Source organism: Ruditapes philippinarum, unplaced genomic scaffold, assembly GCF_026571515.1.
Source record: "Ruditapes philippinarum isolate M1 unplaced genomic scaffold, ASM2657151v2 ctg121_1_1_1_1, whole genome shotgun sequence".
In the NCBI taxonomy this organism is placed as follows: Eukaryota; Metazoa; Mollusca; class Bivalvia; order Venerida; family Veneridae; genus Ruditapes; species Ruditapes philippinarum.
In genome coordinates this window covers 48,408-68,656 of record NW_026861840.1, presented here as the reverse complement: position 1 = coordinate 68,656, position 20,249 = coordinate 48,408, and the positions used below count along the sequence as shown (strand labels likewise).

The 20,249-nt window shown below is 34.1% G+C and overlaps 1 protein-coding gene across 1 annotated transcript; it reads left to right on the top strand.

The window, feature by feature from the left end:
• Window positions 1–16,592: 16,592 nt before the first annotated feature.
• LOC132716993 (uncharacterized) lies at window positions 16,593–19,764 on the top strand. Its single transcript, XM_060700344.1, has 4 exons — window positions 16,593–16,741; window positions 18,799–18,933; window positions 19,143–19,244; window positions 19,587–19,764. The coding sequence occupies exons 1-4, from the start codon at window positions 16,694–16,696 to the stop codon at window positions 19,710–19,712; spliced, it is 411 nt and encodes a 136-aa protein (XP_060556327.1). The 5' UTR covers window positions 16,593–16,693; the 3' UTR covers window positions 19,713–19,764.
• The last annotated feature ends 485 nt before the right edge of the window (window positions 19,765–20,249 follow it).

Below are 20,249 nucleotides of genomic sequence, written 5' to 3'. Positions count from 1 at the left end.
AAAGATTGATCTGCAAAGTTCACCAAAATATATACTTGGCAAATTGTTATATCTGACTAATACATTACAAAAATACAGACAGATGGACAGACAGATTGGCTTAACAGTTAAACTCTAGCCTAATGGGAGTATTTAACAGACATCAATTAATCTATGAAACCATTATACATATGCTAATAGATGGATTTATAGATATTTTCTCCGCTTGTCGGCCTCCGATATGTTTATAATTGATATACCATGTAGAATAGATATAAAAGCACGACCATTAAACAATATCAATATAACATCTACATTTTATTGATTATCTCCCCAGTTTCAACATGTTAATTCCATTTTGATGACATAAAATAATGAAATACAATAAAACAGTAAAACAGACCTATCGTAATAATGCTTAATAGTCATTGATTGCCCGTCCAAATAAAGAGGCTGCGCGGATATAAAATTCTATTGATTGCTTAATAAAACGATCAGTGCTTACACTATATACAATAATTATCAGTAGGCTGATCAAACTGAAATTGTCTACTCCAATAGTGCCGATGTTTGATCGTAATTCTGAAAGTATAAATATTCTCGTCACGTACAAACATCATTGATGGGTACGACATAACGATGATAGCAACGATATAACGATATAAGTATGGTTCTCTCTCCGGTCATAGTCAATATTTGTACACAGTAATTGAGTCAGATTCAACAGAAATTATATTGATAATTATCTAGATTATCTCGGTTTTCGAAATGTTTCCAAGGCTTTCTGATATATCATCGGCCAATAAAATATCACCGGCCAATAAAATATCATCAGCCAATAAAATAAATTTTTGTAACATACATTTTCTGTATGGATGGATAACCATAAGTTTTAAGAGATGTTACGATTACAACTAGAACCTGTGTCATTTATTTTCAATACCTCTAAATTTATTGAGCAGTAACAATTAGCATTTATTCTTCTACTTGATATAACTTATTAATCATATCAAACAGAAATTAATTAAAGCATGTCATGAATATTAAAAGCTTTCGAAATTCTCAAAGCGCCATTCTCTGATATTCAGGTTTAATTGCTATTAAGAACTTATGGCAAATTTGCATACATTTCCACATTTTTCCACGCACTAAAATACTATTAATTAATTATAGTGGGTTTAATAATTTCATTACAGACATAATATCATGGTTACTATCTATGGTTATAAATTATCCATGATATTTAAATTTACTGCACACCATAACATAAAACTTTTTAACAGAACAAATTTCATCAAATTATGAACGCCATAAAAATCCAATTAGAATTTTCATTTTTTGGTAATTTGTATTCTACTATAATGGCATTATCATGCCTTCATTTTAATATTGCCATAAATTAACTAATAAACTCTTTTTTGCTTCTGACTTTTTTTTTTCAAATATATTTTTTTTTTATTGATTTTCCTTTGTGACTTCAGAAATAAGTGACTTTGATTAAAACTGTTTATTTTCCAAAGTTACAATATAAAAACTAAAATTTAACATGATATTATTGTTTGTAAATGAACATAGATAATTAATAATGCATAACATTTTTGAAACATGATTTCTCTCTCACTTTTGAATCAAAAAGTTATAGTTTTTAATACAGAAGCAGACGACAATAAAAATCAAACAACAATGGCTTGATCTGTATCATTTAGATGATTATATATTTTTGATAATGGTGGACAAGACATCCCATAATACACCTATTTCCTGTTCATTCAGCAGCTGATGTTTTTCCGACACTGACCATAAATAATACAAAACTGTGGGAAAAACCAATTTAAGATTGTTAAGTTGTACACAACATTTAACAAACACGATTAATGTGTCAGTTGAGTCTACTAAACCCCTTGATATTGATATTCTGATCCACTATTTCTTTATACATACATCTAACGTTTCATTTAACTTTGTTTGATTGGCGTTCATTTTGACACCCTCTAGCGGAAAAATTCGACTCTGCAGCCACCGATCCCTTTGTTATTATATACACGCATTGTTCCCAACGCTACACCCTTGTAACGTACGATGCACGTTAATTTATATCAAGTTGACAAGGGACGCTGGGTTTTACGTATTTGATTCGGACTTTTAAACCTTTACCCTATTATTTCTGTAAGTATGCATTGTTACTAAGATAGGGATTCAATGAGATCTACAAACATACTGGATTTAGGCATTAATTTTGCGATTAATTCCGCGTCAAATGAAGTGCTACACATCCGATTGTCGTCAATTTACATCGTATCCTAATGTCTTCTGACGGATGCTACAATGTTTGTCCCCTGGCAAAATATAATCCCGTGAAATCTATTATCTCCAGATCATCAGTTAAGGCAAAAGCTGTCCAGACATTTTCACATCCATGCCCCTCATTCTTACTGATCAGATTTTTTTTCCAGATATTTATTGTAAACTAAAGCAAGCTCTTACTTAATATGTCTGAGATTTTTGTTGAACGCAATTTATATCTGTCACTTTGACATGTTCTGTAAAAATATATAATTTCAATCAGAAAGTTCTATCAAACAATTACTACCACGATATTTAAATATATATATACACATTTTTTATACATAATTCTTGATTACTTTAAACATCTTGACGAAGAACTGAAAAGGTGATCCTGTCTAATGTAGAGAGAGCATTTTATCTGCAATGTAAGGCTGTTGCTACTGAAGTGCATCTGATTGTCGAAGAAAGTGCAACGCAAAGGGGCAAGAGAATTGCAACTCAATTAAGACCAAACTACCGATTATTTTATAGTACTAGTGTTTGTAAAATCAGACAAAATTATAAACCCTTTTATCAGAAAGTCTACTGAATAATAATAATAATTTTATTAACAACATTAATCTACATTCAATTATATAGTTACAATTACTCACAAAACACCTCACATGCGTAACAATTACTTTCTTTTCTTCCCTAAGGAAACCTCTGAGAATCTATATAGTAAATTTACTCTTACAACCAATCTGAATGGAAAAACGCTTGTAAACCAGTCAATGAATGAGAAATTAGTCTGAGAACCAGACAGGCACTTTGACATCGAAACTCGATTATTCTGAAAAGTCTACGAGCAATATAAAATATATATTTCACACAGTTATTCCTGGCATTATATTGTTACATTTTTACTGAAATCTTCTCAAATCCCTGATTTTCTACGACGTTAAAGAAGCCTGTCATAGGCATGACAAATATACTTAATAAGTACAATGATTTGTTACTGTACACGTGTTTCCGTATTTGTCAAAGACTGAATCAATGAGTAATTTACAAATTTGGTCATAGTTTTTCTTACTAACCAAGCAATTATTCATAAAAGAGTGATGAGAAATCAGACTTAATCATCTCTCTGTTTACATAGCACCATATAAAAACACTATACCTTTATATCATTATTCTAAAATTTAATAAAGATATATAAAGTATACATATAGAACTGAGTAATTTCATGACAAATTTTCTTTTATTTGACAGATGGAAAGTGAGAGTTACAACAATATAAATAGCAATTAACTTAAATAATTAATTTGCGTACAAGGTAATTAGCAGGTTTTAATTCTAGTACTTAAAAGTGAATATTTGTAAAAGTATTTTTAAAACATAAACATAAAACAAGTTTGTGCTTCATTTTCAAAGTTGTACATAATGATTGAAAAAAAAAAAAAAATGAAACTTTGACAAAAATGACTACATGTAGAATTATAGATTTCTCCTGTAAATATTTCTGTTGTAAAAACTTGGTCTGCTAAATCTGGTAATTGCAGTTTTAAGACATATCTTTCATTTTAAAATGAACTGAAAGATACATTGATATTGATATACAATGTATAAGCATCCCAGATATACATGTAACATATGTCCGTGAAGTACGCGGGCTAACGGGCTAGCAGTCTAGCGGGCTAACAGTATGAACTGAGCGGGCTAGCAGTCTAGCGGGCTAACAGTGTGAACTGGGCGGGCTAGCAGCCTAGCGGGCTAACAGTCTGAACTGGGCGGGCTAGCAGTCTAGCGGGCTAGCAGTGTGAACTGGGCGGGCTGGCGGGCCAGCGGGCTAAAATCTAAAACTTTATTGATTGAACATAAAAACGTTATGATACATTACCTGGCAGTGTGAAGTGGGCGGGCTAACAGTGTAGCGGGCTAGCAGTGTGAACTGGGCGGGCTGGCGGGCCAGCGGGCTAAAATCTAAAACTTTATTAATGAACATAAAAATGTTATGATACATTACCTGGCAGTGTGAAGTGGGCGGGCTAACAGTGTAGCGGGCTAGCAGTGTGAACTGGCGGGCTGGCGGGCCAGCGGGCTTAAAATCTAAAACTTTATTGATTGAACATAAAAACGTTATGATACATTACCTGGCAGTGTGAAGTTGGCGGGCTAGCAGTGTAGCGGGCTAGCAGTGTGAACTGGGCGGGCTGGCGGGCCAGCGGGCTAAAATCTAAAACTTTATTGATTGAACATAAAAATGTTATGATACATTACCTGGCAGTGTGAAGTGGGCGGGCTAACAGTGTAGCGGGCTAGCAGTGTGAACTGGGCGGGCTGGCGGCCAGCGGGCTAAAATCTAAAACTTTATTGATTCAACATTAAAACCTTATGATACATTTCCTAGCAGTGTGAATTGGACGGGCTGACAGTGTAGCGGGCTAGCAGTGTGAACTGGGCGGGCTGGCGGGCCAGCGGGCCAGCGGGCTAAAATCTAAAACTTTATTGATTGAACATAAAAATGTTATGATACATTACCTGGCAGTGTGAAGTGGGCGGGCTAGCAGTGTAGCGGGCTAGCAGTGTGAACTGGGCGGGCTGGCGGGCCAGCGGGCTAAAATCTCAAACTTTATTAATGAACATAAAAATGTTATGATACATTACCTGGCAGTGTGAAGTGGGCGGGCTAACAGTGTAGCGGGCTAGCAGTGTGAACTGGGCGGGCTGGCGGGCCAGCGGGCTAAAATCTAAAACTTTATTGATGAACATAAAAATGTTATGATACATTACCTGGCAGTGTGAAGTGGGCGGGCTAACAGTGTAGCGGGCTAGCAGTGTGAACTGGGCGGGCTGGCGGGCCAGCGGGCTAAAATCTAAAACTTTATTGATTGAACATAAAAACGTTATGATACATTACCTGGCAGTGTGAAGTGGGCGGGCTAGCAGTGTAGCGGGCTAGCAGTGTGAACTGGGCGGGCTGGCGGGCCAGCGGGCTAAAATCTAAAACTTTATTGATTGAACATAAAAACGTTATGATACATTACCTGGCAGTGTGAAGTTGGCGGGCTAGCAGTGTAGCGGGCTAGCAGTGTGAACTGGGCGGGCTGGCGGGCCAGCGGGATAAAATCTAAAACTTTATTGATTGAACATAAAAATGTTATGATACATTACCTGGCAGTGTGAAGTGGGCGGGCTAACAGTGTAGCGGGCTAGCAGTGTGAACTGGGCGGGCTGGCGGGCCAGCGGGCTAAAATCTAAAACTTTATTGATTCAACATTAAAACCTTATGATACATTTCCTAGCAGTGTGAATTGGACGGGCTGACAGTGTAGCGGGCTAGCAGTGTGAACTGGGCGGGCTGGCGGGCCAGCGGGCTAAAATCTAAAACTTTATTGATTCAACATTAAAAACCTTATGATACATTTCCTAGCAGTGTGAATTAGACGGGCTGACAGTGTAGCGGGCTAGCAGTGAGAACTGGGCGGGCTGGCGGGCCAACGGGCTAAAATCTAAAACTTTATTGATTCAACATAAAAACGTTATAATGATACATTACCTGGCAGTGTGAAGTGGGCGGGCTAGCAGTGTAGCGGACTAGCAGTGTGAACTGGGCGGGCTGGCGGCCAGCGGGCTAAACTTTAATATTTCTTAGAACTGTGACAATATGAAAACCTTATGATACATTTCTAAGAAGTGTGAAGTGGGAGGGCTGGCGTGTTCATGATTCATTAACTGAAGTCGGCGTTTTTTCATCATGGCAAAGAAACAGGCACAGTTATGGACATACAAAAGGATTAAAACCAAAACCTTTGTACTCGAGCCAACTTGTGGCGAACTGGTTAATATACCGGACTCTCAGTCCAGGGGCAGAGATTTTTCTGGGGTCACTCCTGTCAAATATTTCGTATTCAATTTAAACCATGGTCTCAACCAACCAGGGATGGTTATGGAACTGGCATCTTTTGTTTTAATAGCAAAATCTAGACATTTTTAAAACTACTTATCCCGGCAGGCTGAAACAAACTACGGACATTAACACTTAATTTAAGTGCTTTGACCGAGTATACTCAGCCTTTGCGAACATCGAAGATCCACATCAGTCGGTGCGCATTCGCGCCGTCTGCCAAGAATCTACACTGTTTACTGCCCAACCACTGAGTATGATTCTAGTGTCCAGGCACCGAACATTGTGGAACCTGATCAACCGGCTATTGTTGGCGCCTATTGGTATAACTCAAAAACGAGAACGGTGACCCCAAATTCTTTTTTGCTTAAAATGTTTCTGTTATCATATTTTTAACAACATGCCAAGTTTAAAAAAATTCTATTGAACAGTTTTAATTTTGCCTATATGCTTATATGAAAACTCCCGAAAACGTCATTAAGGGTTAAAAATAAAATATCAACTATAAGAGTTTTTGTCGTCTTTTTATTAATAAAAACTTTCTGCGCCGATGGCAACAGTTGCTTCTCTGTGATCAAAATTCTGATTTCATTTTTTCAATACGGGCGTTGACAAGAAAATACAAGAAAATGCGATTATATTTTCAATTTGACAGAACTTATGCTGCGCTTCGCGTGGCTTGCAATAAGTTCCATAAAATTAAAAAAAATAAACAATAACCTATACTTATAACAATCTCAAATATTATGTAAAAGTTATTTTTCAAAAAATATTAAGAAATGTCAAGGAACAGTATTTGTGGTTAATAAACCTTTCGAAAATTTCGAAATTTTTCACGAGCTTATGCATTCTTACTGACAACATGCAACATAAAAATATTTCTGAATACATACACAAGCCAACAAAGTTTATGTATCGTGGATGTGCATAATTCATTAGTTCAAACGAATGAACAAACATGAAAATCAATACATGATAAAACGTTAAATAATTTTCAAAAATATAAAAATGAATGACAATTGTTGAATAAATTTTGTCAAACATATTGCAAATTGTCCATTTATATAATGACAGTAACTTAGCGTTTGATGCTATGGTAATTCTTTGTTGTTCTTAGGTGTGTGCCTTAAAATAATTTTAGATTTTCGAGAAAAAAAAAAAACAACATAATTTAAACAAGAAATCAATAATACAGTCAAATCAAGATAACTTGATCAAATTTGCCATGCATATAGATAAATATACCTTGAATGAAAATATTGTATGCATGATTACAACATTATGAGAGAGACACATAAACTAAATGTATTTATTAGAAGCAAAGATATCCCTAATTCTGATATAACTAGCATTAGACAACTGTCAATCATTTCTGGATGACACTCGAATAGACATTAGTTAAAATAAGAAATTACTTGCCCATAAAGGTTAAAAGCTATAAAACATGCATATGTGCTACAAAATCAATTATTTTCAACCTATAGGTAAACGATGATATTTATCAATTACAGATAATACCGAAAATATAAGGTTAAAAAATAAGTTTTTAAAAGTAAAACATTATGTTATACAGTTAAATTGTCCAATAAAATTATGCAGAGAAGTTTTGAAAATGATGTTAATAGTGTCATTCAAAATCACATTATCATTACAGTTTGGAAACAAACAAAAAATTGAAACAAAATGACAATATCCGGATTAAGTGCTAACGAAATTTGTAGTTCAATAATAAAACTCTCATTTACACAGTACAACGTAAAAAGATACAATTGCTTAAAGGGATACTCAGGCAAATATATGACAAAATATTAAATTTACCATATTTACTTAACTTATGCTAAAATGAAGTTTAAAAAGTGATTAAAAGTCCCTGCATGTTTTTTGTCTGTATAAATACTTTATAATGTGAGTTTAAAACCTAAATAAGTCTACATATGTTGAACGAAATGACGACGCAGAAAGAACTAATGAGTAGTTTTAAAACAAGTCATTTGACAATTACAATCCCTAGAAGTTAACAAAACAAATATTGTAGATATTGTAAGATTAAAACAAGCCTAAGTCGCTCATTTGACAGGTTCTTTTACGTTTTTATAGTTCACGGTGATAACTATGGTGAAATCTAAATGCTGTAACTTGACCCGCGTGGGTCAGGTTAGGAAACCAACATTTTTTTCTTTATATGGAAACAAATTTTGTTTCAAGGACTGCTTAGTCTATTCATTTCGATGACATTTATAGAATATTGGATAGAAAATTAAAATCTAAAATATGAAAATTTTGACTGTGTCTCCCTTTAAATTGAATTATTTTGCTCTACTACATATACATTCTTACAATGAGCAAACACATTTGGCTCTTGTTAAGAAAATATTTTTTCCTGCGACCATTTTCATCACAGTTATGGCCCTTTGATAAGTTCAGTAATAAAATCTTGTGGCATCAGCTCTTCATTAACTCCCTTACCGATTTCTTTTAAACTTATACAGAGGATCAAGCAGGATTTATAGATGATTGTAAAGAAACTATTTTTTTTCCTGCTGCCATTTTTACCAGACTTATAGCCTTTTGTTATTGCCACTCATAACATTTTTATGCCATAACATTTTGTGGCATCAACTTCACATTTTCTACTTGGCTGATTTCTAATAAACTTGCACAGATGACTAGACATTATGTGTACATTGTTGTAAAGGATTTTTTCTTGCAAGCATTTTCTCCAGAGTCAATACCTTTTCTTTATGTTAGTCATAAAAATTTTATAGCACTTACTCCTCATGTACTAGTCATGATCACCACTTGTTCTTAATACCTGATGCAAAATTTGTTACACATGTTGTTGCAGCAGTGGGAGCATCAGTGTCCTGAGGACACAGTCTAGTTTTTAAATAATTTTTTGGGAACCATCTTTCGTTCTTTCGTTTAAACTTTATTGAATATAAATTAGAATTTGAATAGTTTTCTTGAAACGACATCATACACAGTCAAAAATTTTCATATTTTAGATTTTAATTTTCTATCCAATATTCTATAAATGTCATCGAAATGAATAGACTAAGCAGTCCTTGAAACAAAATTTTTTTCCATATAAAGAAAAAAATGTTGGTTTCCTAACCTGACCCACGCGGGTCAAGTTACAGCATTTAGATTTCACCATAGTTATCACCGTGAACTATAAAAACGTAAAAGAACCTGTCAAATGAGCGACTTAGGCTTGTTTTAATCTTACAATATCTACAATATTTGTTTTGTTAACTTCTAGGGATTGTAATTGTCAAATGACTTGTTTTAAAACTACTCATTAGTTCTTTCTGCGTCGTCATTTCGTTCAACATATGTAGACTTATTTAGGTTTTAAACTCACATTATAAAGTATTTATACAGACAAAAAACATGCAGGGACTTTTAATCACTTTTTAAACTTCATTTTAGCATAAGTTAAGTAAATATGGTAAATTTAATATTTTGTCATATATTTGCCTGAGTATCCCTTTAAAGAGGTCTTTTGGTAATGAAAACTGATGGGTGAAGTGATTACAGATTTGAAACCTATGTGAATACTGATGGCTGAAAGTAACAAAGGGCAATAACTCAAAAATTATGCAGGTACAGTTATCATTCTTGTGTGCTGCACTCATCGTCTATGAGATCTATCCACCTATGAAGTTTCAAGTTTATACCACTATATGAAAGATAACAAAGGGCAATAACTCAAAAAATATGCAGGGTGGAGTTATCATTCTTGTGCACTGCACTCCTCCTCATTATGATCTATCCACCTATGAAGTTTCAAGTTGATACCTTAAATACTTTTTGAGATATGCTCCGGACAAAAATGACGGACGGAAGGACGGACGTACTTATAGACGCGTGCAACTCTATATGCCTCCCACTTCGTTGAGTCATAAAAAATCCATATACAAACTAGACTTACAAAAATCAATGTCAAATAAGGTTAAAACATTATTCCAATATGTTCCTCTTATAAATTGCCCATATCAACAAAGCAATTTAGACGACATAATATGCATGCTCTTGAACCAAAAATACAAACTTCAAATCGACGTCACCTACAGATTAGATTCAAATGTTTTTCAGTAATGTTTAATATGTTTTATTCGGATCAGCTTAATGTAACTTAATCTAATTACAAGTAATGTGTAATGTGATACTCTTCTGACACAAGTAGTATCACAGTAGTTGGTAAATATTGAGTTGCGCTCAACCCGAAGCTAAACGGCGTGGGCAGTAATATGCATTTCCATTACTGCCAATGAACAGGCTCATTAAACCGAGCCTGCAATATTTTCATATTGTGTCGCGTTCGTTCCCTTTTCATTTATTGTGATTAGTTTCCACTTATAAAAGGTTTTCTCCCATTACTTCGAGCGCCACTTGCTTTCGGAGATCTGGCATATCGTCCTGAAATAAACATTTCAACACAATAAAAAATACTTGGCCTTCTAGTTTCAAAATTACGGATTTCATTAAAGGAACATTTTTGGTACGATAAATTATATAACTGCTTTATTTTGTAATATTGCATACAATAGCAAAAAAGAATTAACTACATGAACAGCTGTTCACAGTTTGGTTAAAATCAAGATCACCAAGTCAAACCTTTGAAAAGTCATTTCCATACAATAAGTCATGTTTATGTAGGAGCGAATTGTAAGTGTTATTTGATTTTCTTTCTGAAGGGAACCCCCTACATACCGAAGTCCCAAAAATCATTCATATGTTATGCACAGTATATATCACTGATTTCTATCCCCTTTTGCAAAACTGGAGTTATGGCGCGGAAATGACATTTCTAAAAGTTGACATAGTAACCTAGATTTTAAGGAAGCGTGACCAAGTTTAGACCGTAAAGTGATCTTAAGTACCCACTTCACACTGCCAGGTAATGTATCATAACATTTTTATGTTCAATCAATAAAGTTTTAGATTTAAGCCCGCTGGCCCGCCAGCCCGCCCAGTTTACACTGCTAGCCCGCTACACTGCTAGCCCGCCCACTTCACGCTGCCAGGTAATGTATCATAGCATTTTTATGTTCAATCAATAAAGTTTTAGATTTTAGCCCGGTGGCCCGCCAGCCCGCCCAGTTCACACTGCTAGCCCGCTACACTGCTAGCCCGCCCACTTCACACTGCCAGGTAATGTATCATAACGTTTTTATGTTCAATCAATAAAGTTTTAGATTTTAGCCCGCTGGCCCGCCAGCCCGCCCAGTTCAAACTGCTAGCCCGCTACACTGCTAGCCCGCCCACTTCACACTGCCAGGTAATGTATCATAACGTTTTTATGTTCAATCAATAAAGTTTTAGATTTTAGCCCGCTGGCCCGCCAGCCCGCCCAGTTCACACTGCTAGCTCGCTACACTGTTAGCCCGCCCACTTCACACTGCCAGGTAATGTATCATAACATTTTTATGTTCATTAATAAAGTTTTAGATTTTAGCCCGCTGGCCCGCCAGCCCGCCCAGTTCACACTGCTAGCCCGCTACACTGCCAGCCCGCCACTTCACACTGCCAGGTAATGTATCATAACGTTTTTATGTTCAATCAATAAAGTTTTAGATTTTAGCCCGCTGGCCCGCCAGCCCGCCCAGTTCACACTGCTAGCCCGCTACACTGTTAGCCCGCCCACTTCACACTGCCAGGTAATGTATCATAACATTTTATGTTCATTAATAAAGTTTTAGATTTTAGACCCGCTGGCCCGCCAGCCCGCCCAGTTCACACTGCTAGCCCGCTACACTGTTAGCCCGCCCACTTCACACTGCCAGGTAATGTATCATAACATTTTTATGTTCATTAATAAAGTTTTAGATTTTAGCCCGCTGGCCCGCCAGCCCGCCCAGTTCACACTGCTAGCCCGCTACACTGCTAGCCCGCCCACTTCACACTGCCAGGTAATGTATCATAACATTTTTATGTTCAATCAATAAAGTTTTAGATTTTAGCCCGCTGGCCCGCTGGCCCGCCAGCCCGCCCAGTTCACACTGCTAGCCCGCTACACTGTCAGCCCGTCCAATTCACACTGCTAGGAAATGTATCATAAGGTTTTAATGTTGAATCAATAAAGTTTTAGATTTTAGCCCGCTGGCCCGCCAGCCCGCCCAGTTCACACTGCTAGCCCGCTACACTGTTAGCCCGCCCACTTCACACTGCCAGGTAATGTATCATAACATTTTTATGTTCAATCAATAAAGTTTTAGATTTTAGCCCGCTGGCCCGCCAGCCCGCCCAGTTCAAACTGCTAGCCCGCTACACTGCTAGCCCGCCAACTTCACACTGCCAGGTAATGTATCATAACGTTTTTTATGTTCAATCAATAAAGTTTTAGATTTTAGCCCGCTGGCCCGCCAGCCCAACCAGTTCACACTGCTAGCCCGCTACACTGTTAGCCCGCCCACTTCACACTGCCAGGTAATGTATCATAACATTTTTATGTTCATTAATAAAGTTTTAGATTTTAGCCCGCTGGCCCGCCAGCCCGCCCAGTTCACACTGCTAGCCCGCTACACTGTTAGCCCGCCCACTTCACATTGCCAGGTAATGTATCATAACGTTTTTATGTTCAATTAATAAAGTTTTAGATTTTAGCCCGCTGGCCCGCCAGCCCGCCCAGTTCACACTGCTAGCCCGCTAGACTGCTAGCCCGCCCAGTTCACACTGTTAGCCCGCTAGACTGCTAGCCCGCTCAGTTCATACTGTCAGCCCGCTAGACTGCTAGCCCGTTAGCCCGCGTACTTCACGGACATGGTTATTGTTTTATAAATCCAGGTTTCATTAATAATTGTTTAAGAAAATGCCGGTGTCATTTTTAACTAGAGGGGGAGTGTGTAGATAAGGTTGAAATTAGCAAAGTTATCTTTTTAGAATGTTTACAGTAGTAATTTCCCTTAAAGGCCAAACCAAATCTTTTGTGGTGTTATGTGTTCATGTTTGTCTTTGTTCCTATGTTATGGGTGATTAAACTGGTTTTGCAAGTGATGGATGATTGATTTTGTATGAAAGTTATTTTTAGTTGATTTGGTTCTAGAATGTAATATTTTCTTGATAACTGACCACTCCTTGTCTCGTTTTCGAAGTGAAAAGATCTAAAATATAGTGAGCTTTAAGTTATTTCTTTATAGACATGCTTGCTTTTTATTTACATTAATTATTAAATAAGAATCTCTTCTATCAAGCCTGGTGTGTATATTTGTATATATTTATTTATTTGTGAAATTGTTTTTATTGTAATTTGAATTGTTCTGTAATATTTTGTATTATGTATTTTGTGAAATGTATTTGTCTTGTAAAATATTTGTTTGTAATGTGATGTCTTATTGTTGTTTTATTTTATTACAGGTTTTATTCTTGCTAGAATAAATCATATAAACATATCAAGTGTTTATTGACATTAACCCCACCACTACACCTGTTACATAGAATTCTGACCAAATAATCCTATCACTAGAATATTGTGGTGAACTACGATCTTTTAAGACAAAAATAAAAAAAACAAAGAAAGTACTTTTTGGTCATTAATGCTTTTTGGTCAAAAATGCTTTCGATATGAAAAATGAAACTGGAACTATTCATTTCCGTCTGTTGCAGGGTGTATTTGTTCATCGTAAAAATAAACAAATCACTATGACTGGCCAAACTGTCTTTCTTACAAAACAATTGCTACTTTGTACACTAAGAATCAGATTACAATGAAATGTGGCCCTTTGAATTCTAAATACGATACATTAGTTGAGTAACAGTCAATTTAGTTTAAACCCATTTATAATGATTTAGTGACAAACACATATTAAATTAATCAAAAATATAAAATTTTATATATTTTCAGATCATAGTACGTATATAAATCATTATGATGTTTGATGCTGTGTCAACTAGTATTGTATATAAATAAATTTTAGTATGTTAGTGTCAAGTTACTGTTTTTAACAATAGAACAAATAAAACCGTCTTTAGCAGGCAGGGTTCATGCACCTCTCAGTCGCGACATCAGAAAGAAAGCATTGAGAGTTGTTTCCCTTACATTTTCATAAGTGACATTCATTATCTTTATATAAGTTTTCATATGCAGCATTTTTATATTTATCAAGCTAAAACATATATAATGTTACCATATAGGGCAGTTATATCTTAAGAGATAGCATAATGACTGTCCTTACGTAAATAACGTAAAAAAAACAACATTATAAAATTCAAACAGATTCAGACGATTTCTCCAAAGATAAACATAATAAGTTTTGTTAATAATACCTCACATCCTTTCAAATGATTTTATGGGCCTTAAACATGCATTAGAATATAAACTTTTTGTTGGCATGGAAATGTGATAATGTATATATCAGTTTGGATATAATGAAACTGATTTACTATACTCCTATAATACTTTTACAATTGTAACATCATGTCTAAATGTTAAATATGTTTTTAAATAAAGTATTTCGTCGATTGTGTCATGGTAATTTAAAATTTCAGTAAGTTTTACAATTGGTATAATACAATTTACAATTGTGTTTGTGCATGCGTGCGTACGTGGTGATAATGGCATGAATGTGCTACAAGTATAGAGCCAGGCCAATACATACACGCCATGTAACCAAATAAACGACAAAACTGCAGCATGTGTGCAGTACACCACCTTGTACAAATGTACGTACATACAGGAGAGTAAAAGTTAATATTCTAATTCATAAATCCTGTAAATGTCTTAAATGCAAGATTGCATGCATTAATACTTGAATTTATTCATTGTCAACACTTGCATGTTAGTTTTATTGCATTATAATTCTATTTAAGTATAAAGTATAATGTTGTTTTTTTACTTCTTGCATGCAGACGCGGCAGGAGATGTTTCATCTATCAAATATGAACTTTGTCATATTCATACCCGTGAAATCATTTTAAGGGTTGGGGGTTGGTTACGTCGCACCAACATAGCAGAGGTTATGCCTCCAGTTATAGTCAGTCTTGATTGTTAGAGAGTATCATGTAGATGTAAATATGGCGACTAACCAGCTTTTATTTGTTCAGAAAGACCTGATGTGGTCCTCTATGCACTATTTCAGGATCGAACTTGTGCCTGGAAACGTATAGAATATATAGCAATTAATTGAAGCATTTGGTGAAAATCGTTGTAAAGTCAAGCGCGTTTTATGCACATTGAGGGGAGTGGGGTGGGGGGAGGGGGTGATGTCTTCGATTTCAACTTAACATTTTTAACAATTAGTAACGAAACCTTACTAAAACTCTTTTAGAGTAACATGTACAAGGTAACGAACACATATTTATATATGTATTTCGTACAAATATTAAGGTCAAAAAGGCACAAAGTTCTCACATTTTAATGTGCTGAACTACCTTTCGTCCATCACCTGCGTATTATTTGTTTATATAATATATTATGACTATCAACTCTCAAATTTAGAACAATCTAAGCTTTCCTTGGTTATATGTGTCATCTCGGGCAGATAGGTCAACAGGTTAATTCAATCAAAATTTTAACCATTCAAAAGGTCAAATAGTTTACAAAATATTAAAGACAATAAAAATTACCGTCTTTTAATTTTTTACAGATTTTTATACAGAGAAAAAGGAGTAAAAAATAAGGTTCAAAGATAATTGAATCAAAATTACATGTGCTTAAATCGTTTAGATTAACTGTTATTCAGAATTCTTCTTTTTATTAACAATCATTTGTCCTTCACTGGCTTATAGATTTATTAAAGTTGACATCTTACGATTGATTTCAAATACTTCATTGTTTTTAAACAAAAAGAATTTCAAACACTAAAACAAGAGTTTGCCCCACTTTGATAAATCTGTCTAGCTTTGTTGCTTAATTTTAAAACCCATTATGTCTCATAGAGCTTTTAATGCTATTTCTCAGCTTTTTAGTTTTTGGTGTCCAAAAGTACTCATTGCCCAGATACATTTTTGCTTCTGTCTTTATTAACTAATCAGTACATATTTTGATTTAGTATTTGGTATGGAAGTAAAAATGTTACTTTGTTTATATTTTCAAATTATTTCATATTCAATGCAGGCAATGTGCATTTAACATGCTCTTAAACCATTTTTAAAAGGTGATAAAATTTGAATTTCATCTTTCTTGAGAAGGTAGAATATTCGTTACTAAGGCATAATGTATTTAATTAAAACGTACGCAACGACAAAATAAAAGTATTAGTCAAATCTTGATTTTCTGTTTACAGAAAAATGTATATTTCTGCTAAGTAAATGTTTCTTCGTTTACATAAGATTCTTAAATGGGATAAAGTGCAAACAATAAGGTCACGAATTGAAAGTTTATTTCGGTATAAATGGGTTAACTAAGATCGTTTGTATTAAGTCTGCGATGTGAACATATGGATCTATCAAAATGTGCCATGTCTACTTATATCTGTATTTAGAACTGAACAGAAATGATGATAACAAGTTACTTAATATAAATTGTGACCAACTATAAATACGAATCAAATTGAGGACCAGTATCATTGTCTTACTCAGCTGGCGATCAAGAGGAACATCATGCTCAGGATTCTACTAGCTTGTTTTGTCTGTGTTTCATATGTTATGGTAACGTATTTATGTTTCAGCTTTTTCATTTATAGAATTGATATAGGACTTAAGTCACCTGAATCATATATGCTTTATTTCTTATACAAAGTAAAGGCACATTATGTTTTAGAAAAACAAATAATAATTTATTTTTTTAGAAAAGGCAAACATGAGTTTCATAACGTTTCAATATTGGTTTAAGAGCATGTTAGATCCTTGTTACCTGAAAAAATAGCTCTAAATGTGAAATAATTTGTCATAAATAAAGAAAAATGTAAACATATTAGTATTTTGACTTCCATACAAAATACTAAAATTTATATAACTATACTGATTTCCAAAGAAAACAGCAGAAGAAAAAGATGGTACTGTTAACTAACGAACTAGGGAAGTATCCCCAAAATAAGCATTTGTAAGGACATGGTGGGCCTTAAAATATAGTATGTGCGATGTGTTTTAATCATATTGGATTGAATGAGATCTAGCCGAGCGTAAGTTTTGATATGTCTTCATACTATACTCTCGGTAGTGATCTTATTTGTAAGTCGGAAACGTATAAATTAATTCATACCCTAAATTTGAATCATGAAAAACTGACACATATATAATCTACTTGAAAAAAATATTTTCATTTATTTTATGCTTTTCAGTGGATTACTGATTTATCCGTGAAAATTATATTTGATAATTTCAGTGAAAATTATCAAAATATAATTTCACTTTTTTCAATGACAAAAACTACTTTTTTAAGATTTTCCCCATGTGGTACCTGAATTTTATTTTTACTGATAATTCTGCCAATATCAGGCTGTTAAAAAAATAGCAAAGCTGAAATAGATAAATAACTTAAATGTCAAAAGTAATAAAGAGAAAAAACTTACTTTTATTCCTTCAAATTCCAATCACAAAATTTCGTCTCTAAATTTTTTTGTTTCGTTTTTACAGTCTGAAAAATACATTCCTTCCCCATGCTAAACTGCTCTTGATGACATTTGGACATATTAAAGTATTCTACGAGCAATAACTGCCATATGCTTTATGAAAAATTGAAAAGCATTGACAGCCATCACTCGTAAAATAAGTAAAACAACCCAGCGTTCCTTACAATGCCTTAGCAAGCTTCCAAGTTTTCCATTTTCCTAGCTCCTTTTCTGAATGTTTTCGCTTCTGTCAACACTTATTTTTTGTCTGTTACAATCCTCAAATAAGTTTTTTTTCTTTTAAAAAGGTGTATGACTAACTGATCCAAATTATATCCTTCTGAATCTTACACAATTATTTTCCTCCCATGACATACACAACTTTAAAAAATGGCTGCCGCTTACATTTTACAAAGCCAGGTCTAATATAAATTCGCAGTAAGTAACAGAAATTTGGATGGATGGGTGGACTTTTTCTCCTACAAGACTTGTTTGTTTTTATTATTAAAACAAGCGATCATTCATATTTTTTTCAATAAAATGAATAAATATCACCGTCATTTAACCTTGATTAGTGGACTTATTTCTCAGCTCAAGACTTCTTGTTTTTAATGAGAAATTCCCTCTAAATGGGGCTCTCAATGGGGGAAACAGATTTTAATATTAACGTTAAAATTATGGAAATTTCGTTTTAACTTGTTTTAAAGCATAAAATAAAAAGAAAATGTGTCTGTTTGTTGTGTAAGATGTAAGTTTATTTCATCTTACACACAAACAAACAAATATCGTCTATATCATATCAAAACAGATTTATTTTGTATCATTAACATAAAAAAGTAAAAGAATTTTTCAACTATTCACAAAGTTGTGGATATCAACATTAATTTACACAATGATGCGGTAGCCATTGTTGTCCTACTCATTACTGCTGGATTTATAGCTAGCAAATAAAATTGGAATACTTAATCAAACGTTACTGTACATGTGTATTCTTTTTGATATGCCCAACACGATAATAGTGATTTCATCTCAAATTATGATACCGCTATAAGGTACTATCTAAGGATATCCGTTAATTTTGAAATTTAACGCTAATTCTGATAATTGAAATGCTAATTCTGTGTAATATGTATAATACAACATGGTTTGTTTCAGTGTATGACAACAACACAAAGACCTCACCATGTTCATAACCACAATCACACACATAACCATTCGCACCATCACACCAACACCACGAGGGAGCCTCCAGCGAGAGAATCTTTCAAGTTTATCTACGAGTCTCACTCTGTAAGTGATTGTTTTGTTCCACGATAACGTTACTATGTTATTTTATAATAAAAATTACTAAAATAGCTATACATTTTGTATATTTAAATGCTTTTTGACAACACATAGATTGCATGGACACTTATACATGATTCAACCCCATCCTGAACATATACAATAATATAATTCAAGTATATCTAAAATTTGATAAACTTAAAATATATTTTCAGCAAATGATGGTTGTAGTTAGCGCCAAGGAATGTTACGTATTTGCATTAAGCGACAGTGAAAAGTCGGCTATCCACACAGACGCTGGTATACGGGCAGTAGAGGTAAGCTTTATTTGTCTTTTTGAAACCGACCTAAAAATAACGTAATTGCCGGGGTACATTTTGTCGTATATTTTTGGTACAAATCTGATTTTTTTTTCTTCGATCGTTATTTAGTTTATTTGTTAATACATAATCAAAGTTTATATACAATAATAATAAAAATAATAATAATAATAATAATAATAATAATAATTATAATAATAATAATAATAATAATAATAATAATAATAATAATAATAATGATAATTATAATAATACTTTTGAACATTTTTTATTCCTTTCGTTGTAGTATAGTTTCAAATATTTCCCATAATCAAAAGTGTCGCGTTTAATTTATTGCAGCTGCGTTTACTGAGCGCTTTAAGTACCACTGCTGTGACGACTATAACCAGAGATCAACTGGATCCTAAGGCAGCACATGCATGTGGCGGACATGCAACGACATTCTACAAGGAATCCAGTTCATGAATTGATAAGATTGTACATGTGCAAGAATTGAAATAAATGATAATTAAATGTTGTCATTTTAGTTGTTAATTGCTAGACAGTAGAACAGTGGCTTGTTTGACTCAAAACAGAAGTTAGAGAAATAAGGACAACGGTTTGTTCGACTCCAGAGAAATATAAAACAACAACAACAACATTATCACTAAATGAGAGTGTACAATATACTGTTTTGTTAGCTAAAACGATAGATCAATTAGGCGCATTAAGAAAGATGATAATGTTAAATAAAACATGCAACCCTGATATACCATCGTCCGTATCGTGGACCAAATTTTTCATAAAAATCAGTATTTTGAATGAAATTATCAGATAATTCAGTTCAAATTCAAGATTTTGTCGGATCGAAAGGAACTGTTATTTCTACAAGAGAATTCTCTGGAAATTGTTTGAAATATAAGTCTAATTCTATTATGTTAGGATTAATTATTTTAGGCACATGTTGTGCCATAACATATTTCTTTGAGTTAATTGTATCTATTTTGTAAATTAATAATGCAC

Excerpts from the sequence above, each read along its gene's own strand:
- LOC132716993 (XM_060700344.1), top strand. The coding sequence starts at position 16,694 with ATGCTCAGGATTCTACTAGCTTGTTTTGTCTGTGTTTCATATGTTATG. Across the intron at positions 18,934-19,142 it reads TTATCTACGAGTCTCACTCT|CAAATGATGGTTGTAGTTAG; the intron begins GTAAGTGATTGT and ends ATATATTTTCAG. Across the intron at positions 19,245-19,586 it reads CTGGTATACGGGCAGTAGAG|CTGCGTTTACTGAGCGCTTT; the intron begins GTAAGCTTTATT and ends AATTTATTGCAG.